This window comes from Leuciscus leuciscus (assembly GCF_965113295.1).
Source record: "Leuciscus leuciscus genome assembly, chromosome: 20".
NCBI lineage: Eukaryota > Metazoa > Chordata > Actinopteri > Cypriniformes > Leuciscidae > Leuciscus > Leuciscus leuciscus.
This window is the reverse complement of record NC_138744.1, coordinates 35,614,046-35,641,927: the sequence shown is the minus strand read 5'-3', so window position 1 is coordinate 35,641,927 and position 27,882 is coordinate 35,614,046. Positions and strand designations below refer to the sequence as shown.

General features: G+C 39.5%; 1 protein-coding gene and 1 pseudogene across 3 annotated transcripts in view; one reads left to right on the top strand and one right to left on the bottom strand.

The window, feature by feature from the left end:
- The window catches only part of LOC309483407 (leukocyte elastase inhibitor-like), an 81,648-nt pseudogene that overhangs the window by 24,567 nt on the left and 29,199 nt on the right, over positions 1–27,882 (bottom strand). The window lies entirely within an intron of this gene.
- LOC309483393 (uncharacterized protein) lies at positions 135–27,781 on the top strand. Of its 2 annotated transcripts, none has more exons than XM_082149219.1 (15): positions 135–1,351; positions 15,903–16,022; positions 16,143–16,390; positions 16,652–16,714; positions 17,663–17,725; positions 18,272–18,340; positions 18,425–18,466; positions 18,562–18,681; positions 18,936–19,106; positions 19,804–20,060; positions 22,514–22,833; positions 22,913–23,088; positions 25,299–25,471; positions 26,026–26,240; positions 26,945–27,781. In XM_082149219.1, the coding sequence occupies exons 1-15, from the start codon at positions 1,339–1,341 to the stop codon at positions 27,211–27,213; spliced, it is 2,319 nt and encodes a 772-aa protein (XP_082005345.1). In that variant the 5' UTR covers positions 135–1,338; the 3' UTR covers positions 27,214–27,781. The 2 variants fall into 2 exon arrangements, with proteins under 2 accessions (XP_082005345.1, XP_082005344.1); XM_082149218.1 differs by having other exon boundaries at positions 18,419–18,466.

The window sequence follows — 27,882 nt, the reverse complement described above, 5'->3', positions numbered from 1 at the left end:
GTAAATTATTGCGTTAATTGCCATGCACAATGGATTGAAGAATGTGGCATCAGTTTACTGTCGGGGTTTTGTCATGGAGATGGTGGTCTAGTGGGTTAAATGTAAATGTCATGTAGTGTCGTGCCGCATCCAGTGTATATCACTGACTAATGGACGTTCTATTGTCTTTGTCCAGTCTAGACACAGTGTTTTCTCGGCCGCATGTTCTCAGTCCCCCACAACCTCGAGCTTAACCTGACATATTCCTGTGCCATGAACAAATTACTGGATGCGGCAGTTCATCGGACTCAGTGAAATCTTTGTGGTACATGACTTGACTTCAATCCATTGTGCATGGCAATTAACGCATTAATTAATACAGATTCTTAATATATTAAGTAATATAATTGTTATTAATTAAATGTGTCAATGTATTAATTAATTAATAAAATATTAATAACATATTTTATTAATTAAAGTGTCAATTAATGCGTTAATTACCACAATTAGTCAAAGCAATGTACTTCAACTTCCAGTTGTCTGCTTTAATCATTAACTAATGATTTGCAAATGTATCATGTTATGACTTTTTGAGGTACATGACTATTAACTAATTGTTAAGTACACATGCAATGAATGTAATGTCAAAGAATGTGTTACACTGTGTTTAAACGGGACGAGACCAACCGGACATGACAGACCATTGCAAGTCCATTTGTCCTTATTCGTAACAGAAGTACAGCTACATTGACACTTTTAGTTAATAAAATATGTTATTAATTAATTAATACATTGACACATTTAATTAATAACAATTATATTACTTAATATATTAACCATATAGAATCTGTATTAATTGTTGATGCAGTAATCATTAATTAATGGTTTAGTACTTCATGAGTCATACATTAACACATGATTATCTGTGCATTAGTTAAACATGAATTAATGCATATTAGTGCACCCGTATTGTAAAGTGGTTCCATTTAGGAAATTATAGCGTTAATCTGTTTCTAGGATTTGTGCATTGATTAAAAATAATCTGAGGTGGGCTCTGTGTTTAAAGTTTTGATGAAGGGCTGTAGAATGCTCCAAACAATCACAAAAAAATCATAACAATCACAAAAATAACAACAAAAATTTGCAATTGCGTTTCCTCCTTCTGGAGCATAAATGTTTTCACTAATGGTTGTGAGTCCCTCAGTTGTCATCAGTGTGAAAATATGGATCTCAAAAATCATACAGTCACTGCTGGAAGGAGTGAAATCATGCAGAAGATGCTGGAAAGCCAACAATCCTGGAGGACTTTTCTGAAGAACTGTGAGCAGAACAGGTGTACATGGCAAACATGGGACTTTAATGCATTATCAAGGTAATGACACATAGTACTGAGAATCAGATAAAACGTTTGAACTTTGTGTAAATGCAGATTTATTAGGATATATCTTGTGGACTAGGCTATATGTAAACATCTGTTAATAAATATTTGTTGCAGTGCTAAATAAAGATGTAGCCTAATTTATGATTAATCTTAATTCTGCAAGCTGTACATAATTTATGACTTCATGAGGCTAACGAGTAGGCCTACAATGCGGATATTGATAAAATACTAGGAGCTAGGCAGAATTATTCCATATTTTACTACAAAAGTGGAATATTTTTAAAAGTTTTTTAATTATTTATTTTCATGATTTTACATGGCCTGTAAATCACAATTTTTAAATTCTCTGAATATTTTCACGTTTTCCATGATAATGTAGCAATAGTGTGAGCGTTTTAAGACTATAGAGCGCAATTATGAATTAAGGCACTGTCCCCTAGACTGGGAGAGGAACGTAACACATGTTAAGAAATTTACTGAAAGAAAAGAGAGAATTTAATTGAAGAGATTGTTTATTTTTTCTTCTTCTTTTTTTGCTGAGTTTATGGAGTTTCAATCATTTTAGGTTTATCATGATGCATGGCTTAGAGCACACGTTTCCACCACTTTTGAAGAGAAAATTGTGGCAATAGACATATAAAAACATATTTTCACTCAGATATTGCTATTGCACAATTAATAATAAAGAAACACTAGCAAAACATCAAGTGCTAATTATTATTAGTGTTTATATATGCAGGATTTTCACAGACAATCACTGTCATTAATAAATAAATAAAAGTTACACGGACATACCCCGCCCCTAAAATGATGACGTCAAGTGCCACTTACGAGTCATTTTTTGAAAGTGCATCGGTTTCTGATCTGACATGGACACGCAACAGCAGAACAGCGACAATTTCATACAAAACAACGAACAACCTACAGTAGCCATATTTGATAGAGTGTTTAATGCACTGCAACGTGCCAGACGCGAATTAATGGCTTCAAATACAGCTGATACTAACATTTTAACTGCAACCAGAACACTCTTCAGGAGGCGAATAAATCGAGTCCAAGGTAGGTAACTTAGCCTACATTTTGTGGGTATGGATGAATTTTATTTGAATGGTGACTACATCGAAAAAGGCTATAAACCTAAAGTTAGAAGGAGAAAAAAGGAGTAAGTTAGGCCTAAATGGTAGGCCTACAAGAATTGAACTGACGTAACTTAACGTTACTTGTAAGCTGATGAAGCATTATGAGTAGTGTAGTTGTGTAAGCTGTGGACTATGATAACATTAACAACACATTTGGGAGATGGAAAATATTTTAAGAGAAATATGCGAATACTGCTAGTTTGAGAGTAGAAAGATCGACTCATTTTGGCGGGCTTTGTTAGCACTTAGCAGCGACAAAATGTCTGTTCAAGATCACCCCCTATTGTCCGAATTCAGTCACTGGTTTAATTTACTCCTTTAAGTGGACTATTATTAGTGCACTAAAGTAGGGAATAATGATTGAGAGTATAACGTTAGGTGGTGATTTCGGATACAGCTGAGCCTATACATATACAAAGACTATATTAATATGAACGCAATTTCTGTCGTTAAAACGTCCCGGACGCCTTCTGAGTAAAAGAGCCAATCAGCACATGTCGTCGCGTCACTGCAGGTGTCATTTAGCTCCGGTGAAACCATACATAGGCTGCGTTCCAGTCCAAAATTGTCATGCCCTTCACTTGCTAACTTCCCTCCGTCTCGTTCACTCGGATGTACGTCATTGCGAGTGCTCACTACTGGCGGAAACTGCAATGGGCTGAATTGGAACGTCCTAAGCCCTTGATCACTTGGAATCAGCTGTTGTGGGAAAAAATTTATCTTTTCTTTTGTTTTTATTTTCAATGATTTAACAAATGAATGCCATACATTCATTTGTCTGTATTTTGAGTTTATTTTATGATGTTAATACAGCTGCAGGGTGTGTGTGTGTGACTCAGAGGTGAGAAGATTAGGGGGTAAGGGGAGCCACAGGGGTTCCTCTGTGTCTTTTGTTTAGTGGGGGCTGTAAGAGATAGCTTTTGAAAGAGATAACACTATAAAAATGCGGCCCAACCTCTGCTCTGGGTCTCACTCCGTCTGCAGCTGGTCTGCGGGTGGACTGGGAACATTTCTTGCAAGAAATAAATATCTTTTAAGGACAATTTGATCTTGATGTCTCTTATGCCTGATGCTGTTTTGTTAGTTACTTGTTTTTGCCTCAACAAGTTGGTGTCAGAAACGTGGGATCCATGAGGTTTCTTCTGGCCCTGAGAAAGCGGATTGACGGACTGATCACCCTAAAGCACAAAAGGCTTTAGTCTTACCTCGCCGAATTGAGAGAGAAGAGCCAAAACTGCTATCAGGGCCAGGAGGAACCCACTGGATTCAGAAAGAACTCGGAGGCAGTAAAAGCATCTCGGGTAAGAGACAGTTAAAATTATTTTATTTTGTGTGGTGTAATCTGATATGACTGTGAGTGAACGTGAACCATTTTGGCTGAGTTTTGCTTTGGTACGAGCGAGAGGTGATTCAGATAATCACAATTGTTTGGGGAAGAAATTGAAGTAGCTTCGGATCGGTTTTTTCCACACTTAGCTCGTTAGTGGACAGGGGATCCACTGGTGATTCAGAGAAATCACAGCTGCTGAGATGATTACGTTCTATTCGAAATTTATGTAAACCTTAGAGAAAGTTTAAAACAGGATTAAGAAGTTTCTGGGTGATTGTGCTCTACTCGAAGTTTTACCACATTGAATTGAGTCAAGCGAATAAGCGCACGTGGGGGAACTTTGAGTGGAACGTAATTACAAGACCAGGTTGAATTAATCAAGTAAAAAGAATTGAGCAAGCGAATAAGCGCACGTGAGAAAACTTTGAGTGGAACGTAAACAAGCAGAGGTCCGTCCGATCTCGGAGTAAAAGATCGGGTCTGTCGAAGACGTTTGACAGATTCTGTAAGACACGTGTCGAATTGTGAAATCCAGAAAAGAGGAACTCAGCCAAAAATGGAGTCATCTAACAGTAAAGTAGACCATTTTTACACACCGGTTTTCTGTAAAATGGAAAAATTACGTAAAAAAAAGTTAGTAATATTTGTACTAACAAACGCACACGACGCACACACAAACACATACACTGATTTTCTTTCTGCTATCTGCAATGAAGAAACTGCTTGCAAATCTTTTTGTGTGTCTGATGAAACTTTGAGCAAAGCTATGACTGATGATTTGAGCAGTGTTGTAAATGATGAGCGTATGAGATTGTGCAAAAGTACAGGGTTTTTCTGAAGTGCCAATTTATCCGTTACTAGTCAAAGAGTTGTTGTAGTTTGTTCATGAGTGTAAAAATGTGAACAAACAGTGAATTGTTGGATGGAAAAGAAGCAGATAAAAGAGAACAGAGTCGATAGGAGAAGGAACTGACATGTAGGGAAGAGAGAATGTTTTTTCTGATGGAAAATACAAACAGTGAATTGTTGGATTGAACAGATACAGAGGGAACTGGCATGTAGGGGAAGATAAAATTCATATTTATGAACGCCTGATTAAGTAAATGGTATGAAAAGTAAGTTTTAGATAAAAATAAGGCATTGAGTATGATTAACAGGGATTAACATGATATAAAGATAAGGAATGTTTCATTAAGCAGAACGGGAAAAATTCTATATTTTAGAGATAAAATAATTATTGAAATGATGTTTATTTTGACAACCATTGTCTTTTGAACCTAAAGGGTCCAGCTATGCTGGGAGTATAGCAACAGCGCTTGCTTGTTCAACCCAGCTTCTGGATGTTAATATGTACGTGATTTGTAATCAGTGTTGTTGATGATAACACAATTAGATAGATGTAAAGACAGCTATGTCTGAAGATTTGGGAAATCAATAATGTACAAAGTCAGATATTTTGTTGAAATTAAGTCATTGAAAGACAAGGACATTGTCTGTTTTATAAAGGAAATTATGGGTTGGAAATAATTTCCCTAGACACGTATGACTAAAAGTTAATCAGAAACTTTGTGAAACCCGCTTAGAATATTTTGATTTTCCATGTCGCTTATGAAAATTAATGTTCTGCCAATAATAATGATGTGGATGTGCTTTATTGTATTAATGTTATGAAAACAAGGTTATTTAAGAGTAGATTGCCATATTTTTATAACAAGAGTTGAAGGTGCAAACGGCTAGGATAGCTGTATGTGTAATTTAGAGACTGAGAACAAGATTTGAGGAATCTTGTGATTTCTGTGGAACAGTAGAGATAAGTGGGACTGAATAATGATAATATTAAGTTGAATCTGCATACTAACCATTTGAATAAGCTATCAAACCAGTGTTAATGAAATTAATGACATGCTAAATTTTCTTTATACTGTATGAAGAGTAACTGAATAGTCCTGATACAAAAGAGAGCAAATGCTGTAAGCAGCTCTGCTCTGAAGCTCTCAGTTTAAAGAGAATTGCAGATTATGTTTTTGTAAAAGTTTGATTCTGATTGGAAAGATCAACTTTGACTGGCTCCAAACAAAGAAAGTGCCAAACTAACACAAATTTAAAGAAAAGTCTGTGTTAATATAGAAAGTAGATCAGTGTTAATATGATGAAGATTGTGATTCGGCTATTGTAATTGAATTTGCAGCTGGGACAGTGGGGGAAAATGCAGAGAACTTATCAGGGGCTCTGTTTGCATTTCCTGAATAAGAACACTCTGCTTCAGGGGTGTAAAGTAGGGTGGAGATGTTAGAAAGATCACAGTGATTGTAGGTAGAATAACAAAGAGTGTTTTACTGCGGTCAGCGGGGTCATTCAGTGACTGTAAAAGTAAATGAGGGAGAAAAGAAATTTGATAGATAAACTTTTGAAAGTTGTCAAGAAGATTGAAAGATACTAAGTGTAAGGAATTCCTTTTGAAAGGAAAAGAACTATAAAAAGTACCGGTTGACGTAAAATTACAGATGAGCTAAATGAGTTGCAAAATATTTTAAAAGTACCGGTCACTAAAAGGATGATTGTGTTTTGAATGAAACGCTTTGATAAGGTTTTAGATGATATAGAGAGACAAATCTAACGAATGATTTATAGTGATAATCATAAAATGTATGACAAGCAGAGAGAGCAGTCTAAAAAGATAGTATGAACCATAGAAGCAGATTGATAAACTCCTAGAGAAAACATTGAAGTCGGGTATTAAATTATGGTAATTGAAAACCTGACAACTAAAATTGAAATGAAATTTGAAACGTTATTAAGAACTAGAATAATTATTATTTCTTTAAGAAAAAATAAGCAGAAGCAGTGTTACAGGATTAACAGTTGCAAAATGTAAAATGTATAAAAAAGGCATTTGATTAAACAAAAGCTTGTTGTTGACTATGAAAAGAGCCAACAGCCGATGTTTTGGGTTCAAAAGATAAGATTGTGAATTGGCCAAAACAGGTTTGCTTATCTGGATTTGGTATGTGCTGTGACTGAAACTGCCACAGTTTCAGTGCAACAGAGACTCATTCTGAGTGGAAATTTGTAATGTCTAAATTACAATACATGTAATTTATGGAAAAGATGCCTTAAGATGGTAGATAAAGTCTGAAGTTAAAAGTTTATGAGAATGCAGTGTATCAGTCCTGAATGCCTCAAGAGTCTCTCTCTCATTCAATGTCAGCTGAAAGCTGTTGTCTGAGCCTGTGTAAAGCACAGTGTTTCAGTTGAAAATCATAGACACAGAGATGTTAAAGGAAATCATTGCCATTCAAAAGGGCAATTTGTACTTAAAACGTTTTAAAAGTAAAACTGAAAGACTTTAAAGAAGTCTTTAAAATAATACTGTTTTGAACTTGTTTATTTTGGGACCAGTGACTGTCTCATTTTAGCCTCCACCATAAAACAGGGCTGATGGCTCCGGCTACAGAAGTAACAGTACTGTCAGGGTTCTGTCACTTCGGTCTAGTTAATTTCTTGGTTTTGTGACAGAGCTCTGACACTCCCTGTTTTGTCTCGTCTCTGTGTGAGTGCGCGGTTCCGAGCGCGCTCGGGCCGTGCACTCACTTGTCTACGTGCCTTGTTATATGTGCGGGGCGTGGTGTTTGGATCCCGACACGTCTGTCTGGTTAGGTTTCGGTTCTGTGTCGGGATTCGGACATCAATGCTCCGCGTGTTTGTTTTCTTTTGTGAGCGCACGGAATGAGCTTTCACTTGTTCTCGTGCGCTCTGTCTTGTCACGTGAGCGCGCGCGGTTTCGAGTTCGCTCGAGCCGCGCGCTCTTCTGTCTGCATGTGTTTTTTCTTGTCTTGTGCTGTGTAGCACACAGCTTGTTTTTCACTGGCTGTGTGCTTTCATGTTGTCATGTTTTGTGTGAACACGTGGCTTATGAGTTTTCACTAGCTGCGTGTTCATGTCTCGTTTTGTGTTCTAGTCCTGTTTGTTGTGAGCACATGGCTTGTCATGTGTTTCCTTGTGCCATGTGCTCTCTAGTCGATTGTCTAACCCCGCCCACCTTGTTACCTGATTATTGATTCATTTTCCCCACCTGTCCTCCCTCGTTACCTGCTTTGTTTGCTCTCCCTATTTATTCTCCTTGTGTTTGCAGTCCTGTGCTGGTTCGTCGTCGTATCTATGCTGTGTGTTTCCCTGCTGTCAAGTCAAGCTGAGTCAAGTCTAGTCTGTCTTGTTTTTCCCCCTCGGGGTAGTTTTGTTTGTATTTGTTTTATTTTATGCTTAATAAAAGCCCATTTGATCTGCACGTGAGTCCTCGCTACTTCCACCTACCCAAACCCTGACAGAACGAACCAGCCATCAGAGGACTCAGCAGAAAGATGGTCATCTTCCTGTTTCCATCTCCCAGTGCTTGCCCCTCCACTTGTCAGACGACGAAGCACTATGGCAAGCTCTTTTCTCTTCGCCAAGGGGTGTCTACAGTGAAAGAGTTTGCCCATCAGTTTGTCATCACTGCAGAGGGGCTTGACATTAACAACACTGCGCTCAAGGACATTTTCAACAACGGCCTTAATGAGCCTGTCCGTGCCTGGGAGATGGGAATGCTGGGGATTCTTTCATTCTGGCAGTTTGTGGGGTACGTATACAACCGTGGTGAGGAGGGAGGCCTTCCACCTCTTGGCCCACCTCCTATTCATCTCACAAGCTGCCAGGTCCCCAGTCCTCCGATGACCCCTTCGGGGAGAGGGAGGAGGAAGAACAGTTCCGCCTCATCTGCCTCCTATCCACTGGCGGCTGAAGAGGCTGCAGCGCCCCCACTGGCGGCTGAAGAGGCTGCAGCGCCCCCACTGGCGGCTGAAGAGGCTGCAGCGCCCCCACTGGCGGCTGAAGAGGCTGCAGCGCCCCCACTGGCGGCTGAAGAGGCTGCAGCGCCCCCACTGGCGGCTGAAGAGGCTGCAGCGCCCCCACTGGCGGCTGAAGAGACTTCAACGCCCCCTGTGGCGTTTCTTGAGACTGCAGCAGCACCACCTTGCTCACGGAAACGGAGGAAGAGAAGGAGGGCTCCTGTTGCTCACTCAAGGCCAGTGGTCCCAGTTCCCGTTCCGGTGGTCCCTGTGTCGGGGGTCCCAGTGTCGGTGGTCCCGAGTCCGGTGGTTCCAGTTCCAGTGGTCCCTGTGTCTGTGGTCCGGAGACGGAAGAGGAAAAGAAAGGCCTCCTCAACGACTTGTCCGGTGGCTCCGGGTCCGGGGACCGTCCCAGAGGTGACTGCTATCCCTGACTCGCCGTCCAGGCCCCCTGCCCTGCCGGCCCCGCTCAAGCTGCTCGCCCTGCCGGCCCCGCTCAAGCTGCTCGCCCTGCCGGCCCCGCTCAAGCTCCTGGCCCTGCCGGCGCCACCCAAGCTCCTGGCCCTGCCGGCGCCACCCAAGCTCCTGGCCCTGCCGGCGCCACCCAAGCTCCTTGCCCTGCCGGCGCCACCCAAGCTCCTGGCCTTGCCGGCGCCACCCAAGCTCCTTGCCCTGCCGGCGCCACCCATGCTCCCAGTCATGCCGGGTTCGGCCAAGCTCCCGGAAGCGGTCCCAGAGCCCGTTGCCAGCCCGGAAGCCGTCGCCAAGCAGCCTGCTCCTCCTTATATGGCCTTCCTCACTATAGTCCCTGTCTTTCCCAAGCCTGGCCAGCCTGCTCCGCCTGCCCTGATGGCCCTGCCCTTGCAACCTGTCCTGTTGACACCACCCAAGGTCCCTGTACTGTCCTGGCTCTCAGCTGGAACTCCTGTCCCGCCGGTTTCTCCCTGGTCAGTTCCTCCAGCACCGCCCTGGCCCTCAGCCAGGATTCCAGATCTGCTGGAGTCTCCCTGGTCAGTTCCTCCAGTACCACCCTGGCCCTCAGCCAGGATTCCAGACCCGCCTGAGTCTCCCTGGTCAGTTCCTCCAGCACCGCCCTGGCCCTCAGCCAGGGTTTCAGACCCGCTGGAGTCTCCCTGGTCAGTTCCTCCAGTACCACCCTGGCCCTCAGCCAGGATTCCAGACCCGCCTGAGTCTCCCTGGTCAGTTCCTCCAGCACCGCCCTGGCCCTCAGCCAGGATTCCAGACCCGCCGGAATCTCCCTGGTCTGTCCCTCCGGTTCCACCCTGGTCTTCTGCCATGACCCCAGATCTGTCTGAGCCTCCCTGGCTCAACCCGCCCGTCCCTCCCTGGTCCCTCTTTTTGACTTTGTGGATGTTCCTGCTGGCTCTGACTTGGCTCCCCTCCCTCCCTCCCCACTTTGTCTCTGTGTCTTGATCTTCCTGTCTTGTGTTGTCTGTTGGTGAGTTGTCTTGTCATGTTCCTGTCTTGTTTTTGATGTCCCGCTTTGGGACGCCAGGTGGCGTCCCTTGGAGGAGGGGTAGTGTCAGGGTTCTGTCACTTCGGTCTAGTTAATTTCTTGGTTTTGTGACAGAGCTCTGACACTCCCTGTTTTGTCTCGTCTCTGTGTGAGTGCGCGGTTCCGAGCGCGCTCGGGCCGTGCACTCACTTGTCTACGTGCCTTGTTATATGTGCGGGGCGTGGTGTTTGGATCCCGACACGTCTGTCTGGTTAGGTTTCGGTTCTGTGTCGGGATTCGGACATCAATGCTCCGCGTGTTTGTTTTCTTTTGTGAGCGCACGGAATGAGCTTTCACTTGTTCTCGTGCGCTCTGTCTTGTCACGTGAGCGCGCGCGGTTTCGAGTTCGCTCGAGCCGCGCGCTCTTCTGTCTGCATGTGTTTTTTCTTGTCTTGTGCTGTGTAGCACACAGCTTGTTTTTCACTGGCTGTGTGCTTTCATGTTGTCATGTTTTGTGTGAACACGTGGCTTATGAGTTTTCACTAGCTGCGTGTTCATGTCTCGTTTTGTGTTCTAGTCCTGTTTGTTGTGAGCACATGGCTTGTCATGTGTTTCCTTGTGCCATGTGCTCTCTAGTCGATTGTCTAACCCCGCCCACCTTGTTACCTGATTATTGATTCATTTTCCCCACCTGTCCTCCCTCGTTACCTGCTTTGTTTGCTCTCCCTATTTATTCTCCTTGTGTTTGCAGTCCTGTGCTGGTTCGTCGTCGTATCTATGCTGTGTGTTTCCCTGCTGTCAAGTCAAGCTGAGTCAAGTCTAGTCTGTCTTGTTTTTCCCCCTCGGGGTAGTTTTGTTTGTATTTGTTTTATTTTATGCTTAATAAAAGCCCATTTGATCTGCACGTGAGTCCTCGCTACTTCCACCTACCCAAACCCTGACAAGTACACTGAATGTACGATTGTGATCTAAATTCACTGAGTATAATCTAAGCAGCTAGGTTGCTGCCTTTAAAATGATTAATGAATTTAAGTGATTAAATACTGCTGTTATTAATCCGTCTCCCTATGTTTAACACTAGTAGGCAGTCCGAATGGCTCTGATGACTCTTGAATGCGCCTTTTCCTAAGCTCCAGAAAACAACAGATTATGTTGAAGAAAACGGTCACAGATTCTGTAATGGGGAAAAGCGGTTACCAGTGTGTACGAGTGATTACTTCAAAGACGGGTAAGATCTTAAGGCCAAAAGGACAACCTAAGACAGAAGGATCACGCAAAAACACTGGGCATTTCCTGATGGAGGTGTTTTTTTTTTTTATGTGAGATGGATATGAGAGTGGCGCTGATTGACTGAGTGGCGATCAGCTTCAGCAGATTATTGAGAGGCGAGATGAGCTGTAAGAAGTTCAGTCTGCCCCAGAAAATGTGAGCCCCTATACCACTGACAAGAAACCGCGTTGATTGTATGGCTTGTCCTCCATTGTGACGTGTCTGCATCTATGCCAGGGAGACAACACCATGAAGAAAAGAAAATTATTGCTTAAGAGCTAATGGAAATAGGCTTTAAAGAGCCAACTGAGACCGTGAGGTGATTGTCATTATTTGTTGTAGAGACCGTAACAAGACGTATTAATTTATATAAGGAACATGATGTTGGTTGCCTTATGGGCAAAGAAAATTTTTGAACTTCTGAAGGTCGTTAGACATGGTGGTGGCTAAAGATGAGAACAGCTTGTGATGAGTCAAGAGAAATTTAAAAAAAAAAAAAAAAACGAAGGTTAGGTGAATTGAGTATTTAAACTAAAGATAACCTTAGAAAAGATCATAGCATAATGTATTTTAGATTATTGTAATGGTTCTAATTTGAGTCAAATATTTGTATTTTGACATTTGTGAACTATTAAGGATTGACTATGACTATGATTATTTTAGTTACAGTCCTAGGAGGCTGTTGAAAAGATGATTTGCGAGCAAGAGGACATCGGTATGTGAGTCCAGGAGGAACCCACTGGTGGTCAGATAAGAGCCTTTCAACTCTTCAGGGGGTCAGAAGGACAATTTGGGGTTCACATTTGCTGAAAGCCATCGCACAGGTGGGAAGATAAATGTTGGGAGGACATTGGGTTTAATTGTGTGCATTGTTTGTATTTTAAGTGTGCTAATAACAAGAATTGTTTCGACAGGAAACGCCAGGGCAGATGTGGCAGCACAGCAGACAAAAGAAAACTATGTGACAATAACCTCAACATTTGTTTTTCTTTACAGAAGATGCAGACTTTTACACACACACACACACACACACACACACACACACACACAAATGGTCAGATAAGAGCCTTTCAACTCTTCAGGGGGGGGCCTGAACTCTTCAGGGGGGCACCTTGCGCATAACTTAACATTTTTCATTTTGCAGGATGTCAGAACGGATTGAACCAAACAGAACTGATTCTGTATTGTTTTGTTAACATGAGCAACATGGGTTGAATGTTTTTTAGGGGAACAAGGACCCCGAGTGCTATTCAATGAGCAAGAAATTATCCGGTGATATGTTTCAGGTTGAAAATTTCACAGGTCACACCAAAGGGACGGCAAGACAAGCGGTCACAAACAAAATCACTTAAGGTCTGCTTTCGCAGGTGACAGCAGACAGTAAATGACTCATTCCAGTGGGGGTGCGATCGTGATCTAAGGGAAAATCTTGTAAGGATTTGAAAATGATTGAAGAGTGTTAGACCTGGGTCGAAGCATCTGACCTTAACCACACCAACCAACGTCAGCAACCCAAAACACCAACGCAAAGAATAAAGTGGGGGATCAATGATATGTGCTAGAAACTATCTACCCCGCCAACGTTGGAAAAATCCTCTCTACGGCATGCAAAGTGTCATATTGGTGAAGATGGAACGTCCATGAGGCAACGAGATGATCAACATATCTGGAGAAAATGTTGACCAATTAATGGTTGAAGAAAAGTTTTGTGATTTTTATTTGATTGAATCAAATTAGGGCTTAGTATTGATATAAATCTAATAATTTGACTTGTGCAAAGAAAAAATGTGTTTTCAGGTAGAAGATCTATTAATTAATGTGAAGTATGGTGATAAGAAAAAAAAAAAGACGGTATGTAATGGAAGAGTCAGGGATAATTTCGAACAACGAATGATCAAATTATAAAACTTTTCGGGTTAGATTTTATTAAATAGATTTGAATTAAATATAGCTTTAGAAGTAAAACCATTTCCTGACAAAATATTGTGATTAATTGAAAAAGCTACAAAGACAAATACATAGTGTTATGATTGTATGTGTTATTCTGATAATTTTGTTATTAATGGGTACAGTCTATCCTAGGGATGAACAAAATATGCAGATGGTACGAGTGACGGAAGTTGCAATTATAATCATTTACGTTTTTCTTACTATATGCTTTGAGCTATGTCTGGGATGACTGAGGGTCTGGTTCTCAACCAGGAAAATGCGATAACAATGTTTGTTCATTTTTAGCTCGGTTTCAGAAAAAATGCTTATTTATTTGATACAAGCTTTTTACTTTTTCAAAGTTCAAGTAGAGTGATCAGGTATACGAGAATAAGACATGAAGGGCATAACTGTGATGTAAGAAACTTGAATTAATTCTAGTCTTATGTAAAGACTTGAATTGATTCTATTCTGAAGATTTAATAGCGTAATGGGTTTAATTAAAATGAGAAAACAAGGCTGAATTTTTATATATAGTTTATCAGAGAATGATAAAGAGGAGGAATTGTTGTGGGAAAAAATTAATCTTTTCTTTTGTTTTTATTTTCAATGATTTAACAAATGAATGCCATACATTCATTTGTCTGTATTTTGAGTTTATTTTATGATGTTAATACAGCTGCAGGGTGTGTGTGTGACTCAGAGGTGAGAAGATTAGGGGGTAAGGGGAGCCACAGGGGTTCCTCTGTGTCTTTTGTTTAGTGGGGGCTGTAAGAGATAGCTTTTGAAAGAGATAACACTATAAAAATGCGGCCCAACCTCTGCTCTGGGTCTCACTCCGTCTGCAGCTGGTCTGCGGGTGGACTGGGAACATTTCTTGCAAGAAATAAATATCTTTTAAGGACAATTTGATCTTGATGTCTCTTATGCCTGATGCTGTTTTGTTAGTTACTTGTTTTTGCCTCAACATCAGCTGTGGAGTTTATTTATTATTTACATTTGTTTTCCCTTTAATAATTTGTTTAATGCAGCATCCAAATGTATATATGGTTTTTGGGTTGTTTTCAATAAAAAAAAATAGAATTAATATATCATAGAGTTGTTTGTTGTGGTGGTGATTAGACGAGATCTGTGGTGACGTCACAATCGTACTGCATTGTGGGACATATAGGTGCCTGAAGTGTACATATGAAGTAGACTCGCTCCCTCGGTCCAAATCGAGGGAACGAGGGTCTGTCCATCTAAACTTCCCTCGTCCACTTCACGAAGTGGAACGCACTTCAAAATGGCGGCGGGGATTCCCCCGAGGGGAAGTGCTTAGGGAAGTTCGCGAGTGTGTCTAAAAGTGGACTGGAACGCAGCAATAGACATATAAGGGCGCTTTCACACTGGCAGTTTAGTGCGGACCGGGGCACGGTTCGCATGAAAAATCGCTAATGTGAACGCTGTCATTGGACCCGGGTGCGCACTAGAGTACCGAACCCGAGACTACCTGGAGGAGGTGGTCTGAGCTCGGTTGCTCCCGATCCGTGGCGCGGTTCGCGTAAATGTGCAAGCAACACGGACTCGGGTGCGTGCTTGTTCAGGAAGTATAGTATCCCGCGCATGCGTATCACTGTCGCATCAGTGAAAAATCTTCTGCGAGCAGCAGAAACACAGCGTCCCCTGGATATGTGCTGAATTACACCATGTAATGAACATAAACGTAGTTGTCCCTCACTATGTTGTGCATAATAGCACCAAAAAAACAGACAAATTACAGCTATGCTCAGTCGAGTTGTATTCTCCATGCGTTTTCCGTGTGCGTTTGCGATGACGTAAGATCACTGCAAACGCACCTGGGTTCGATACAACTAATTGAGTGTGAAACCAGACCAACGCTGCGGGGGGCGCCGGGAACTAGCGCACTCGGGTTCGGACCGCAGCAAACGAACCCAGTGGAAAAACGCCCTAAATCAACTCCATAGCTGATTCCAAGTGATCAAGGGCTTAGGACGTTCCAATTCAGCCCATTGCAGTTTCCGCCAGTAGGGGGCACTCGTGCAACGTAAGCAATGACGTACATCCGAGTGAACGAGACGGAGGGAAGTTAGCGAGTGAAGGGCATGACAATTTTGGACTGGAATGCAGCCCCATACTATTCATGGGTTTCATCAGGTCCCTTTCCACAGGTGTATTAATCAAGCACAATGCAGTCTGCATTCATAATCTAGGTGCTTGATTATATACACCTGTGGAAAGGGACCTGATGAAATCCATGAATAAAGCAGGGAAACATGAAGGTCTGAACTTCAATAAAAAACATTGCCTAGTGCACCTATTAGCCTACATCCTGTGATGTTCCACAAATTTGTAACCATCCACACCTGCAAACAATCACCACAGCTTATTAAGGACTAAATACTAAAGACCACTAATAACTAAAGACCATTGGTGACCAAACACCTGATTCAACTCATCAACTTATTTTTTAGAGACTACAAGACATGGATTGGGTTTGTCCATTAAGGACGATATCATGCAGTGCTGAAGGGCCATGCAATACAGGGAAATAAAGAACATAAATTTGATTAACACTAATCCCTATTTTGATTAGGCACATCCACCAGAAGAGGACGTTCAACCTGGCAAGTGGGCCTCTTTCTCCTTCCAGGACCAGATATTCAGAGACTGCCTCCTTTATCTGAGCGTAATGTTCTGACAAATAATGGATTAGGTTTGTCATTCACTCTGAAGCTATGGAGTGGTTCATTGTATTACATAAATAAATGTTTTTTAAAGTTATGTTTATGAATATATTTCAAAACACAATAGATTTCACAATATATTTTTCAAGGAATTCCAGCAAAGGAGATAGCAGATGGCCAACTGTCCACAATCGATTTGAACTGGAGTCTGGGAGATTTAAATAATTTTGTTTGTCAGAGCTTCCCTATGATTAGCTTAAACCTGATTGGGTTTGAGTTGGCAAAAGTGGATAAGGCAAAACGCATTAAGAAGATCCAAGCAAACTCTATGAGAGATCTAAAGAAGATTGTGGGGAAAAGCAGACTTTATGTTGTCCCTCGTGCTGAAGTGTGCCAGGTACATTGTAGTTTCAGTGTACAAATGTATTAAAGGTACTTAAAGGGATGGTTCAGAGTAAAATCAACCTAGGGTCCTTTGCACCATGACATCGAACCAAACCCCCCCCCCCCCCCCCCGAACCAAACATTATTAATGATTGGTTGAACATTATTAAATGTTTGGTTCGATGTCATGGTGCAAAGGACCCTAGGTTGATTTTACTCTGAACCATCCCTTTAAAATTCACTGTGAGATTTCATCATGATGATGTCTCTGCAGACAAGCAACATGCCACCAAATCCAGCAATCACAGATGGACCTGAAACAACAAATGGTTTAGAGGTAATTTTTCTTTTTACAGAATTAAATTATGAAAAAAAATAAAGACTTAAACTGATAAAATATTAAACTTTTTTTATTTATTTTTTATAACAGTTAGTTTTTATTGTCAGACCTCTTTATTGTTAGTCTTGTACAGAAACACTGAATGACCAATCATCTCATTGGCAGTCATTAAATTAAATAATTCATCAGTTCATTGTTAATATTTTCATTAAAGGGGTGATGAACTGAGAAATCAAATTTTCCTTTAGCTTTTGACAAATAAGAGGTCATCATACTATAAGAATATCCTGTAAATTTCAAAACTGAAAACTTCCTTGTTAGTCCAGTAAAAGCTTTTATTGACACCAGGCACAGAGAACAACAGGTTTTTAAAAGTGGGAATCTATGACATCAAAGAGCTGCCTCTGCAGAAGAAGATCAAAGCCTACTTCAACACTGCCTGTTTAGCCCCGCCCATCGATTCGCACATTAAATGAAACTCATTAAATATGCAAAACTGTTATCCAATCATAGAAGTGGGCGTTTACTTCCAAGTCTTCAGTGCGGCACACCCATAAAAACCGAGCGTTTCAGGAGCTAGGCTCAAAACCAGGGTAGAAAATAGCCTATTACTTATTAATTTTGATGTTTTTGACTGTTAAAACCAAGGGAACGTCATAAGTTTACCTCAGACAACAATATAAAAAAAATTAAAAAGCCAGTTTATGACCCCTTAAACGTGGTTGATACGTTTTAGTTCTAATTATTAAAGTTCTGTAATAAAAATGCTTGATTGACTGATGTTTCTGAAAAGTTGGTGTAGCATATTAGCTCAAAAGGGAAATATATAACTATAAATATTTGACATCTAATATATATATATATATATATATTCCATATTACATCCAAATGTTTCATTGGTTATGCTTTAAATTCACTGAGATTTTCATGGTGATGTCTCTGCAGACAAGCAACATGCCACTAAATCCAGCAATAGCAGATGGACCTGAAACAACAAATGGTTTAGAGGTAATGTAAAAGTTATTTCAGTTGCTCATACTAGGGCTGACTAAAGTTTTTTTTTTTCTTACTTTTGGTTGTTCATTTAAGCCATTAGTCAACTAATTGCATGTTTATATTCATTGAATTACTTTAAATATAAATATTGGCAAACTTTTGGATTTACTGCCCGACATACTGTAATTACCACAAGGAACCACTGTTAACCATCTGTTCCTATACGGACTGTGTGACTTCGCTACAAGGTCTATTTTTTTCGGTGTCTAACCGACTAATAAAATGTTGTTCGACTAAGCTGTTTCTAGTTGACTAACAAATAGTCAACTATTAGGGGGCAGCCCTAGTTGCTCAGATGAATCTGAAAATAATAACATGACCACCAACCATTTATTGCTATGGAAATTTTAGTGTCCATTTACAAAAGCAATCCTCTTAACCACAGTTTTAAAGTATTGTAACAATGCACAAATTTAAATACAAGGCAATTTTAAGTTAATTGACATTACTACAGAAAATATTATGACTGAACTATACTGTATAAATATATCTTCACAGGAGTGGCGAGCTATAAGAAGACAACAAGACCTAGAGTATGAGCAATCATTGCGAGCTGATCAGGAAAAGGTATGTCTTTTAATATTTGTAACTATTTGCATGTGTAAAATATTTTTTATGGATCCTGATAGTTTTCCCTATTGGCAGGATCAGAGGAGACAAGAAATGTCACAATATGAAGAAAGGCGCTTAAAGGTGCTTTCAGCTTACCTATACTCAGGAAGGCGCTCCTTTTAAAAATCGCATGCACATTCCAACAGTTTTTTCCAAATAACTTTTATGTCTCTCAGATAATAGAGGAAAGACTTATGAGGAGAACTGAAGAACCAGCTGAAGGCATACCACTGAAATTTACTTTCCCGGATGGCACAATAAAAATTAGACGGTTCCAAGTATCTGATGAAATGCAGGTAAAGTTGTTAAATAATCAAGATAATGTTATGTTGAGTCTATCAAATCTTTCTACAGTGTTGTTGGCAGGGCAGCTACAGCGAATTTTGATGCTCTCGTCAGCGGTGGTGTGAACGGACAGTTAGCCTGCTCTCATGGATCCAATATAGTGCTACACGCGTTTTATTTTTTTCCCTTTTTCCTTCAGACATAACCGACAGTGTTTATGTGAATTTTCGCCAAGACGGGCATTTCAACATTTTTGTTTTTTCAGGTCCTGTTTGACTTTGTGGGAACACACTCCTCAGCCACTGAGTATTTTTATATTAAGGAAGCTACTTCAGCAGTATCAATAATCAACACAATTTCTGGAACTCTTCTGGATCATTACCTGATTTCCCCATTGAACATCCATGTTCGATGGATGGACATGGAGGATGTACAGGTAAATAAATTCCTATTGGCAATAACCCTAACCTTAGGTCTTAAAGTGACCGCAGTCTTTAAACCTGCTTCTGTCTATTGTTCGTTATCTGTGTCATTAATGATAATCAAACAACAAACGGGAACTTTTTATTAAGGATTAATTTAGATTTAATTTAAACAGTTAAGACTGCACAAATATTTTTAATTTGATTATTCAATTTCTGTGGTATTTCTTATCTGAATACTACTTTTAGACCTACCTGAAAAATATACTGCAATGTTTAATCTTTTTTTCTTAATGAATTAAACAGTGCAGTATATTTTGTATTTATTTAAGCTTCTGCTTGTAATTTGTTTATTCATTATTGTTTTATTACTGATTATTGCAACAAAATGACCTCATAAAAAGCAGGACGTTTCTCAGTGATTCGCTGTGAGATGTTGTGTTTGGTTTTCATTCTTTTTTGTCTTCAGCTCATCACATGACTGATAACAATTTTAAGGAATTTTAATTTAGTTAGGGATATCGTTGCAAAGTAACAAAACATTTAAAATGTAGATTTACGTTGTTCAGACTTATAAACTGCCTTTTTTCCAGGTAAAAAGTGAAGCCTAAAAAGTTTTCAGTGTATGCTACACATACTGTGTTTTCAAGGGAATTCACAGAAAGTCGTCATCCTTCATAAATGCTAATGGAATATTTTATTTTATTTCAGGCCATTTGTGTGCAGCAAAATCCAGTTTTAACAACTTCAGACGAACTTGAGGCTAGTGAGGTCATCCAGGTTGACCTTGAAGTAATGGATTCTGGTTCTCAAGAATTAATCATCTCCAACCACAGTGAGGTCTTCCAAAGTGACTTGGAAATAGTGGATCCTGGACCAGAAATATACACCAACTACATTGACATAATGCCAGACAATGACATAGATGAGCCAGATGACCAAGAACTTCAAGATGGGTCTGAAATCAAGTGGCTTCCATTGTGAAGTTGTTGCTTTGTTTAATTTTACTTATACATGGAGTCCGCGGGGTCTTAAAAAGTATTAAAAGTTGATAAATCAATTTAGAGTATTTAGGCCCTTAAGTTTTAAAATGTCGAAACATTACGAAAATAAAGTAGTAATTACATGATTATTTCACTGAATATTTCACTGAATGATTCACTGAATAGAGACAATCATCTTTTGCTACAGAATTATGTTTCAAACTAAGATCTTGCCCTGACTACCATACACAAAGGACAGTGTGAAAATTACACTTACTCCGCAAAAGAAAAAAGAAAAAAACCTTTATGGAGTCCAACCTTTAATTCTGTAATTAAAACGCATGATTTAATTTTTTTTCTTCGTTACGGTTCAGGGCCGTATACGAGTCAAGTCATCTTCATTTATATAGCGCTTTTAACAATGTAGATTGTTAAAAGCGGCTTTACAGTGATAAACAGATAATTTAAGGTAACAGAGATTGTTTTGGCTTTATAGCGGTTCTTTAATAAAGATATTTTCCAGCTAAATTAGTTTTGATTGATTCACTTCCGTCGCAATGATCATTAGTTATTAAATTAGAGGGCGTTAAGACGACATCGTTCTCTCTACTCAGACTTTAAACACGAACCTGTGATAAACGCTGATGGTGCTCACGTGCGCATCAAGAAATAATTCTATAGTTATGCGCATTTGAATGTGCGCAGGTTTGTAATTCCCTACAAACCAAGCCTTAACAAACTACTTGTCTGGCCTTAAAGATTTTATACAGAATTTTATAGATTAGCAGTAATCTATGCAGCCTAACATTGAATTATAGAAGTCTATAATGTGTTATGTGAATGCTAGGTCACATACATGTGTTTTTAATCTAGCTTTGAACTGACAGAGTGTGTCTGCTTCCCGGACAATGTTAGGAAGACTGTTCCAAAGTTTTGGTGCTAAATAGGAAAAGGATCTACCACCAGCAGTCGATTATCAACTGGCCGGAATTTTGAGATCGCAATAGACGTAAAGGACTATAATGCGTTAAGAGCTCGCTCAAGCACCGCGAAGCTAAACCATTTAGTGCTTTGTAAGTAATCAGCAATATTTAAAAATGTATACAATGTTTAATAGGGATCCAATGCAGTGTTGACAGAACTGGGCTAATATGGTCATACTTCCTGGTTCTGGTAAGAACTCGAGCTGCTGCGTTTTTAACTAGCTGTGGTTTGTTTGTTAATCGTGCAGGGCAACCACCCAGTAGAGCATTACAATAATCTAGCCTTGAGGTCATGAACGCATACGACCCCAGTGGATGAATGTGTGTCTGTGTGTGTGTGTTAAATACATTTTTTGTTTTGTTTTTTACTATAAATCATTGCTTCCAGTCTACTGTCATATGAGTGACCATGAGAGGGAAATTGTGACAATGTAATTGGGTTGTGAAGCTTGTGTCAGAAGTAATGTAGAACCACTGATGACTGCCGCATCTCGCACAAGCTGCACAATGCACTTGCATCATACATCACAACTTCCCAATGCACTTCTATGACAGTAGACTGGAAGCAATTGTTTTAAAATTACAAAAATATTTGTTTAGCTTCAGAAGGCATTGATTCATCCACTGGGTTTCTATGGATTACCGTCACATGTTGTTTTTCAAGCTTCAAATGAGTGGCAGCAATTCATTTGTATTACATGCATTTATCTATAAAAAATTTCATTTGTTTATCTGAAGAAAGAAAGCCATATACATTGCGCATTGCATGAGGATGAGTAAATCATGACAATTTTTGGGTGAACTACCCCTTAAAGGGATACTCCACCGTTTTTTTCATATTAAACTGTTATTCCCTTAACTAAGACGAGTTGATGCATACCTCTCTCATCTCAGTGCACTTAATCGCTCTGGTGCGCGGTGACACTTTGATAGCACTTAGCTTAGCCCAGTAACTATAATGTATGGCGGAATAGAACTTTTGGGAATACTTCGACTCGGCGCAGTAAAAAGTCACGCCTGATCCTCTTCCTCTCACTTCTGTCAAGAGGAAGAGGATCAGGCGTGACTTTTTACTGCGCCGAGTCGAAGTATTCCCAAAAGTTCTATTCCGCCATACATTATAGTTATCCTTTTTAACCCGCTTAGAAAAGCGCCACGTTTTATTTTGTGTCACCCTACTTGGTCGTATAACTACTTGTGTAACTGTTTTTAAATAGGGAAAACGTTGATGTGTTTGGTCACTTCTAAATTCATTGCTGTTAGATACCATTGAATATACTGGGCTAAGCTAAGTGCTATCAAAGTGAGGCCACGCGCCAGAGCGATTGAGTGCACGCACTGAGATAAGAGAGGTATGCATCAACTTGTCTTAGTTAAGGGAATAACATAGTTTAATATGAAAAAACGGTGGATTATCCCTTTAAATTGCTTATTGTGTTGTGATAACATTGTCAGGTACATGGGAGACCTGGACTGTTCTACAGAGGAGATTCTTCTGGAGCTTGGGCAAGAAATAAACTACAATCAAAGCTGCAGATTCAACATTAATCGAAAAAATGTACTAGATGGTGCATTTAGAGCATTCACACGAAAATACTACGATCCTTTTAAAAGAATTTCTGTCCGATTCTCTGATGAATGTGGAAATTTTGAGGAGGCTGTGGATTTGGGAGGTCCTAGGAGAGAGTTCCTCACCTTGCTTATGGAAGCAATTGAAAAATCTGCACTGCTTGCTGGCCCAGATGGAAGAAAAAACCTTGCTCTTGACTCAGTTGGTGCGCTATTTAATTTAACGTTTTTCAATCACACATTTGTTTTTACAACCTTGTAATAATTGTCACTTTTCCACTCCAGCTTTCAGAGAAGACAGATACTACCTTGCTGGTAAAGCAATTGCTGTCAGCATGGTTCACGGGGGACCTTCTCCTGGATTCTTTTCATCAACTTTGTTCGAATGCATCTGTAACGGGAACGTGTCACCAACCATAGATGATGTGAATGACTTGGATTTGCAAGCTAAAATCCAAAAGGTATTTTTTGTATAAGTAACTTTTTAGGGGTGGGAATCTCTAGGCACCTCACGGTTCGATTTGATTTTCGATTCAGAGGGCTGCGATGCCTAAACTATTATCGATGCGTTTTTTTTGTGTGTGTGTGACTACTTGGTACTTTTAAATCAAAGTATTTATAATGACCCATAAAGAATTAACTTCCAATATCTTTTATTAATAAAACAAATGGAAGTGATTTGGCAAGTCAACTGTAAGGTTACATTTGCCAGCACATGTCCCAACATTGGGACATTTTGTGCAAAATCACAAAAAGCTTTCATACAAAAAAAAAATAGAATTATGTACCAGTAGCTCACATAAAAAAGTTGCTCTTGTACACAAATAAATAAGAGTCTAAGACTTATGACTTGAAATTGTTGCTGTATGACACAATCAAAAACAGCTTGTACAAAACATCTGCATACATTAACATCTGCAGAGAGCACAGTCAAAATGTAACTTGTTGTGACTGTCATTGCACTGACACACACAGTGACTGTGGAGGGCAGTACAGTAAACCTACGTATTACAGATCTATTTTACAGCATAAACAGATTGATGTGAAAAACAAACAATACAGAAAGCAGCTCTCATTAAAAAAATACAAAATAGGCCACAATGAAATTATGGCAATTTTCCGTACGTTAGCTTTTAACAAAGAGAGTGCAGTTCGGATTTCACGCTCAGCCATCATGCGTCTCTATTATGCGCACGCCATAGACTGTCTGGGCGTTGCACGTCCGCACTTCAGAGTTCTGCCTTTTGTGTTCCATCAATATTGTGTTATTAGAAGAAAACAACATTTGAAAATCGATTTTTGACATTTGTGAATCGATTCAGAATCGTCTACACCCACATCGCGATGTATCTAAGAATAGATAAACAGAACCGTTGGGTGAAGGGGTTATAGTTGTGCTTTATCGTGAATAAAACCGCTATTGACCAATCAGAATCAAGGACAGGAACTAGCAGTTTTATTATATTTATACAACAATTAGTTCTGGTCATTGAATCTGATTGGCTGAGGTCTTTCCAGCCATGCGATGTTCTACCAGTATCTCCACAGGAACCGTTTCACCGGTTGTATCACTCTGCTAACTGATTTCTCACAGCAAGTTTCATGGATGAGCAAACCCACCATCATTTTACAAATACTACTTTTTTAAGAGGTGTTTTTTTTTTAGGCGAGAATGTAGTTGTTTAAACTTCAAATATACGGTTAATTTATAAAGATAGCACCTATTTGAAAATGTACTTGGCCGTTTTCAGGGATGTGAGCTCCAGGCCATCAGTGGCCATCTCAGACAGTACTTCTGGAATTTGCAGAATACACTCACTGAGTCAATCTCCCTTTCTACCAAATACTTTACATTTATACTACGCTTCAATGAAGCAACTCCGCATTCCTTCGTTGGTAGTTCTAAAGTGACGTTTTAGAGTTAGTAATGGAGGCTTGGGCTCAAACTGTTAAACTGCCAACTTGAGATTTGTATAAATGCCTCATTCATTTATTTGAATCTGTGGTGGAAGGAAGTAGTTTCGCACAAAAGAGATTTCTTGTTTTTTTTTTTTTTTTGACAATTGTGCCATCAATCTGTTGTATAAATGCAATGTCACACTCAGCCGAATCACAGATGTGCTGACATAGAGCCAAAATGCACACAGAGTGTGATATTGCTTTCTGTGATATTGCTTTTTTTTTTTGATCATCTGATTCCAGCCTTCTCGTCGTCCCTCGGCATCGCCTTGCTTCAATGGGGGGCAGATCATTCAGTGTTGTTGCGCCCAAAATGTGGAACTCTCTCCCCCGATCACTCTGTTCTGTTAACACTATTTCTGAATTCAAATCCATGCTCAAAACTCACCTATTTTCTGAATGTCATAATTCGTACGTTTTTTATTTTTATTAAATTTTTTTAAGTTATATCTGTTTGTATTGTGCTGGTTGCCACCCCATCTACCCATTTTTCTTTTACTGTACCTACATTCTCACCTACCTACTGTTGTTTTTTGTGCTGTCTTTGTCAATTGCCTTTATTGTTGTTTGTTTATTGTAAAGCATCCTTGAGCCCTGGAAAGGCGCTATATAAATAAAACTTATTATTATTATTATTATTATTTACTTAATGTCACAATTTGCATTGTAATAAATTAAAATTCATATATATATATATACGTATATTTTCCAGATTGCAAATGCTGCGACCATGGACGAGTTATGTCAGGCAACTGAGAGTATTACAGAGTACCTGGCAAATGCAGGCTGTCTTCGAGCTATAAAATGCCTCGGAGACAAGGATCAACTTGTAGACGATATTTTAATGTTTCAGGTTGTGAATAGAGTCCATGGCCCACTTGAACGGTAAGAATGATTTATAATGATCATGCTCTCGAGATTAGTTGATTCAATTGCACTATCAGTTTTAATATTTCTTAATGGCCACATATTTGGACAGTAGGGCAGATTTAATTTACTTTTATTATATAATTTACTTTACAGATTAACTTTACATTTAGTATGACATTCCAAACTTATTTAATTTTTTCTGGCAATTTTGTTCTTTACTTTTTATGTGTGCTTTTCTTCTTGTCCTCTCACATCATTGCAATCTCTAAAACCTGAAATATGGATTAGTTTTTTTCTTATGACGAGTGATCAGTGAGATTAGAGTTATTATTGCAGCAACAGGTAGATTACAACTTGAATTTATACTCTTGAATAGAGGTCTCTTCACATAATTTCCATGAAAATTAATCTGTATTTATTATAAATGTAATTATGTATCAAACTGTAGAGAATTGTATAGTTTACCGGTCATCATAAATAACAAAACATTATCCCATGAAAATGTGACAATGTTGTTTGAAAAGGACAAATAATACTTTTATGCACAACTATTTTTTTTGTTCTTGAAGATTCCGGGAGGGCCTGACAACTCTTGGCCTGTTGGAGGCTGTTGTTAAACGCAAAGAAGCCTTCAGACCCCTTTTCTGCAGCCCACAACAGCCACTTACTGCAGACACCCTTGAAGACTTGTTTAACATTCGCTACTCTGTTGCTGGAAGTAACAGGCGGGCAGAAGAAAACACTGCAGTAGCCTTCTGGAGGGACTACCTTCTAGATGCAGAAGGCAAGTAATGTTACTGATTGGTATGTTAATGACTTCTTGTGCAATGGGAATAGTTAGTAACAACATAAAACGGCATGTACCATTTACATCATAAAAAATAATTTTCTTTTGGCTTGGTAGCCTTAGTAACAAGGGGTGTATTCCTTAAAGCAAGGTTAACTTACCATCACAGATACCCTGAACTCTGTTAATTAACCCAGTCCTTGCTTTCTCAGGGTTGGCTGGTTCCAAAAACGCAACCAGGGGTAAGTTCAGTCAATGTTCACAGTGAAAACACAAACATGTTCTTAACTGAGTGACAAATCCATGAGTCACCGTGGGAATGGACGCAAACAGCGACACACTCTTTCTTTGAGTCCCTTTCCATGGCGACTCATGGATTCGGCGCTCTGTTGAGAATTTCTTTGTGTTTTTACTGTGAACATATTCTGGGTTGACTGAACTTGCTCCCAACCACGTTTTTGGAATCAGCATACCCAAGTTAAAGGTATAGTTCACCCAAAAACAAAAATGATCCCATGATTTACTTGCACCTCAAGCCACCCTAGGTGTATATGACTTTCTTCTTTCAGACGAATACAACGCGTCATATTAAAACACATCCTGGCTAATCCAGCAATATAATGGCAGCCCAAAATTTAAAGCTAAAAAAAATTATAAATGATAATCTTATTACTCCGCCTTGTCACATTTTTCTTTTTCAGAGGGCAACTGTAACTGCTCGCTAGAAAAAATCCTTATGTTCGCAACTGGATGCAATGTTCTGCCTGCAATTGGATTAAAGCCTCAGCCATCCATTGAGTTCCTACATACTCCCGATTCTACACCTTGGTCTGCTTCACTAAGAGAGAAGTTTCCAACTTCAAACACGTGCATCAACTGCTTGCGTCTCCCTTTACACAAAGACTATGCCAATTTTAAGTCTAACATGGACTTTGCTATTTGCAACACTCAAGGGTTTGGTCAAGAGTAAGATCTACTTTGTTCATAAGTTTGTTTAAAGGGATAGTTCACCCAAAAATGAAAATTCTATCATGTACTCACCCTCAAGTTGTTCCAAACCTGTATGAGTTTCTTTCTTCTGTTGAACACAAAAGAAGATATTTTGCAGAATGTCAGTAAACAAACAGTTGATGGACCCCATTGACTTCCATAGTATTTTTTTTTTTTTTTCTACTATGGAAGTCAATGGGGTCCATCAACTGTTTGTTTACTGACATTCTGCAAAATATCTTCTTTTGTGTTCAACAGAAGAAAGAAACTCATACAGGTTTGGAACAACTTGAGGGTGAGTACATGATAGAATTTTCATTTTTGGGTGAACTATCCCTTTAAAAGTTTTATTTTTATTTTATTTTATTTTTAGTAAAAAAACTGTTTAGCAAAAACTGGTTTAGTTGGGTGATAAACTGACACGTTGGTCAACAACCTTATAAAATCCCAACAAATTGGATAAGTTCTATCCATAATGCGTTTTAACCTCTTGGTACTTAAACTCTAAATTTGTACACAACTGTTAAATGTTAACAATTAAAATAAAAACTCAAACAAATATATTTAAAGGGTGTTTTTTTTTGTGTGTGTATGAAATATACAAGTAAAACTACTGAGGCCACAGTGTAAAATATTGTGAAAAAAAAAA

Coding starts and splice junctions, on each gene's coding strand:
- LOC309483393 (XM_082149218.1), top strand. Junction 16,391..16,651: donor CTCGTGCTGAAGTGTGCCAG/GTACATTGTAGT, acceptor ATGTCTCTGCAG/ACAAGCAACATGCCACCAAA. Junction 18,341..18,418: donor TGCGAGCTGATCAGGAAAAG/GTATGTCTTTTA, acceptor CCCTATTGGCAG/GATCAGAGGAGACAAGAAAT.